General features: G+C 65.2%; 1 protein-coding gene across 1 annotated transcript in view; it reads left to right on the forward strand.

The window, feature by feature from the left end:
- The window catches only part of CHMP6 (charged multivesicular body protein 6), a 7715-nt gene extending 3518 nt beyond the window's left edge, over window positions 1-4197 (forward strand). The window contains exons 3-10 of the mRNA XM_045299522.1: window positions 6-23; window positions 1638-1747; window positions 1829-1916; window positions 2157-2243; window positions 2363-2428; window positions 2527-2607; window positions 2977-3031; window positions 3569-4197. Of these exons, the coding sequence (XP_045155457.1) occupies window positions 6-23; window positions 1638-1747; window positions 1829-1916; window positions 2157-2243; window positions 2363-2428; window positions 2527-2607; window positions 2977-3031; window positions 3569-3624 (561 nt within the window). The 3' untranslated portion in view covers window positions 3625-4197. The remainder of the gene's footprint in view (window positions 1-5; window positions 24-1637; window positions 1748-1828; window positions 1917-2156; window positions 2244-2362; window positions 2429-2526; window positions 2608-2976; window positions 3032-3568) is intronic.
- The last annotated feature ends 6 nt before the right edge of the window (window positions 4198-4203 follow it).

A 4203-nucleotide genomic window follows, 5' to 3' on the forward strand; every position in this document is an offset into this window, starting at 1 on the left:
CCGAGCAGGACAAGGCCATCCTGGTGAGAGCGCGGCCGCGCCGAGAGTCGGGGTTCGGCGGGCGGGGCGGCGGCGGGGAAACTGAGGCTCGGAGAGGCAGTGCTCAAGGTCACGCGGCGCCCCGGGGCTCCCCCGCCTGCCTGCTCGCCGCGGCTCGATCGCCCCGGGGCTGGCCTCCCCGTCCGGTCTCCGGTCACGGCGCTGCTGGGACGGGCGTCCCGGGCACCTCCCGGGGGGCGGGGGCCTGGAGAATGGGAGCTGGCCCCTGGGGAGCTGGAGCCTGGAGACAGGGCCTGCCGGCGGGAGGTGTGCCGGGACGGGGACGGGGAGGGAGACAGGGCTGGGGTGGGTGACCTCAGGGTTCCGGCTCCGGCCACCCGGTGGGTCTGAGTGTGCGGTGGTGGGAATCAACCCTACGGGGTAGCCCGCCAGGTCTTTCCCACGCCCGGCCCTCTGGGTGGGCTCCAACCTTGGGGTTAGCAGCCAGGCGCTCAATTGTCGGCGCCACCGGGGCTCCGTTCCACCAACCCACCGTTGCCGTCAGCCCTTCCCACTCGGCCACCTTGTAGGACAGGGTAGAGCTAGCTGCCCCATAGGGTGCCCACGGAGAGGGTCCTCTTTGCAGGGCCAGCGTGCCTCGCCCTTCTCCCGTAACAGGCCCCCTTTGGGACTGCACTGGTCCTATAGGAGCTGTGGACTCGGACTTGGGCCTGGGCAGGCGCCCACACTCGGTGTTCCCATTCCCCAAACTTGGCAGGACCGTTACCCCCTCAGGCAGAGGTCCCGCTCTCCTGGAATCATTTCCTCCAGGCCCTGGGAACACCCGAGTAGTCACTCTGGTTGCTGATCTTCAGTAGCATGAAGCTGGCCACGCTGCTGGAGGTGGGCGTGCTTGGGTGGGGGGCTTCACCCATCGTCCTCCCCGGGCTGTGAAGACACTAAATGGCCATGTGTTCATGTGTTTTGCTGTGTATCTTCTCAGCGAGAAACGGGGGTAGGGGTGGGCAGGGGTGGATCAAAAGCATCCCCTCCCCTAGGGGCCCAGGGGGGCCTTTGTTCACCGTGGACTTTTCAGTGCAAGTTGGGTGCAGTTTTCCATCCAACAGCTCAGAGAGTTCGTGCCATCTCTGACCCACCATCACCTGTCCTGCTTCCTCCCCGTGTGCCCCTAGTCCGCCCCTGCGCCTCTCCTGACACTTCTGAACCAGGTCCTGGGTCAGTGCAGCCCTTTGCACCTCAGTTGGTGTGATCTTGTAAGGTGTGCACACCTCCCTGGTGTCACCATCCCCCTTACACACCTGTTGTTTGGCCCGAGAGGGAACCAAGGGCCAAGTTCTGTTTCAGACCTGAAGGGGCCCCCAGGCTGGTCCTTTATGCGTGTGGTTTCTGCTCCACCTCTCACCCTCGCCGTCCCAGGACCTCGCATGGGACTCCCTTCAAAGCCGTTGGCAGGGGTGGCCAGGCACCAGCTCGTTCTTCTGGTCTCTGGTCCCCTGGGTTTCATTGTTTCTGCGTCTCTGATTCTCTTCGCTCCTGTGAATGCACATCCCCTGGCCGGGGCAGAGCCAGGTGACCCTTAGGTCTAAGCCTCTATACCCGCTCCCATTGCCCTTCCCTGCCCCCGCCGCCCCCTCCAGCAACTGAAGCAGCAGAGGGACAAGCTGCGGCAGTACCAGAAGAGGATCACCCAGCAGCTGGAGCGAGAGCGCGCCATCGCCAGACAGCTCCTGCGGGACGGCAAGAAAGAGTGAGCTGGGGAGGGGCAGGGGCTGGTAAGAGGAAGGGCTGTATGTGGGGGCTGCTCACCGACCTCTGGTCGCCCCTGCAGGCGGGCCAGGCTGCTGCTCAAGAAGAAGCGGTACCGGGAGCAGCTGCTGGACAAGACGGAGAACCAGATCACCAGCCTGGAGACCATGGTAGGCGGGCGGGCTGTGGTCTGCAGGCAGCACTTGCTGGCAGGGGCTTTCCGTGGCCATGGGGTGAGAGTCACCCAGGTGGCCGCAGCAACATTCAAGGCCCTGCTGAACGTCCTACCGGGAGCTTAGCCACCCTGTGTCCTCCAGTCTCCTGGACCCTCTCTTCCCTGCTGCCCCGCCTCCAGCAGTGGGGAGGGGAAGGGCGGAGCTGGGTGGAGCCTCATGCCCCTTGTCCCCCAGGTGCAGAGCATCGAGTTCACTCAGATTGAGATGAAGGTGATGGAAGGGCTGCAGTTTGGGAACGACTGTCTACACAAGATGCACCAGGTGGATCTGTGGGGCGGGCGGCGGGTGGCCCCTGCACTCCCACTCCCTGCTGCTGGGGTCATCCGAGGAGTCAGGGTGTTCCGGGGCCTGGCCTGAGCAGCTTCCTCCCGGCTGCCCAGGTGATGTCGCTGGAGGAGGTGGAGCGAATCCTGGACGAGACGCAGGATGCTGTGGAGTACCAGCGGGTAGGTGGGCCATGGTCGGGAGTGGGGGGACCCGATGCCACGTCTCCTGACCCTTGGAGTGGGCCCACACGCCCCTCACGGTGGCACTGTCTCTGCAGCAAATAGATGAGTTGCTGGCGGGCAGCTTCACGCAGGAGGACGAAGACGCCATCTTGGCAGAGCTGGATGCCATCACTCAGGTGGGGGCTCACTGGCACACGCCAGGCTGACCACCTAGGCCCCCTCCAGCCGGCCCTGCTGAGGGACTGACTTATGCTCAGGGCCTCCTGTGTCCCCTTGCCCCCATGTCCAGACTGCCCTCTGACCGTACACCGTCCATAGGTCTCCAGGGCCCCCTGTTCTGGTTGGCCACCTGCCCCCCAGGGCCCGGTGAGCTGGGGGATGCTGAAGAACAGGGGCACCGAGGAGCTCCTCCCCATGGCCACCCTCCCACACACAAACCCCGCCCCCGAGGGGCGTGGCAGATAGTCATGGTGGGCGGAACCTGTTGTGGGTGGAGCCTGCGACCGCGAAGGGCAGCTCTCAGTCTCCCTGTCTGATTCTCCCAGGAGCAGATAGAGCTGCCAGAGGTCCCCACAGAGCCCCTGCCGGACAAAAATCCAGGTGCGCCCGCCCTCGCATCTCCTCTCAGGTCTGGACACTCAAGGAACAGTGGGTAGAACCAGGTGCTTCTGGCCGGTGGGGAGACAGTGGGTACTCTTCCCACCTGGAGTAAGTGACTCACATAGAGGGGTATAACAGCTGGGGGGTCGGGGGTCTGGGAGGCCTGGGGGAGGTGGGCCCGCCCACAGAGGCAGGCCGAATGTCATCATAGCCTGGGTGACTAAGCCCCCAGGCAGGCCTGTCCATCGATGACCGTCCTGCCTCTCTGCCCCTTCTGCTTCATCTGGCCTCTTCCTCTTCCTCACAGGCCCAAGAGGGCCCCACCCCAGCTCCCCCTCAGCCCCTCCCAGGCAGACTCTAAGGGCTGCCACACTCTGCCTTCCACTCTGCAGCCGGCTCTCGGCCCAGCCCAAAGCTGGCAGTGACACCCACCAAGGGTCTCTGGGGATGACGGGCCTGGGGCCGCCTGTGGGGCCCTGCTGAGCCTGTGGCAGGTGGTCTGTCGGCTAGCTGCCTCCCCTTCTCCTCCCTCCACAGAAAAAGCCCCCGTCAAGACAAAGCCCAGGCCGGCAGAGCTGGTGGCAGCGTCGTAACTGCCCTGGCCACACCCTCAGGAGGCCCCAGGGACCGTGGCTGTCCAGACCTGGTGCGTGGCATGCCCCCGGCCCAGCTCCAGGCGGCAAGTGGGCAGAGCTGCCCTTGGCCTGTGGACAGAGATGCCCTGACTGGCACCCTCCCTCGGCATGAGCTCCGAGCACACACAGGCTGGGCCACTGCTCCTCATGTCCGGGTTCAATGGCCACATTCAAGCCCTTGGCCTCCTCGGCCAGGACGACCCCTGCTGGTCCTGTTAGCTGGTGGGGGCTCCAGTGGGGGTGCCTCCCATGGCCACACTTCCGGACCTGCTGCCAGTCCCCAAGCACATGAGGAGGGGGACTCAGGACACCAGCACCCACCAGATTCCACGTACCTGTCTGGGCAGCCCCCCCAGGCCCCTCGGGTGGTGGACCAGGAAGACACCTGCCTCATCACCTGCAAGAAGGGCCTGGTCTTGGAGGAGGACATCAGAGTGGCCCAGTGGGAGCACAGCTCTGTCCCAGCAAGCATGGCCTGGCTAGGGCCGTCAGCTGTGGGGCCCCCGGGCTGGACTCCCCACACCCTCCACCCCAGAG

The sequence above is a fragment of the Echinops telfairi genome, unplaced genomic scaffold (assembly GCF_000313985.2).
Source record: "Echinops telfairi isolate 266 unplaced genomic scaffold, ASM31398v2 ScPeMD7_7458;HRSCAF=8496, whole genome shotgun sequence".
Lineage (NCBI taxonomy): Eukaryota > Metazoa > Chordata > Mammalia > Afrosoricida > Tenrecidae > Echinops > Echinops telfairi.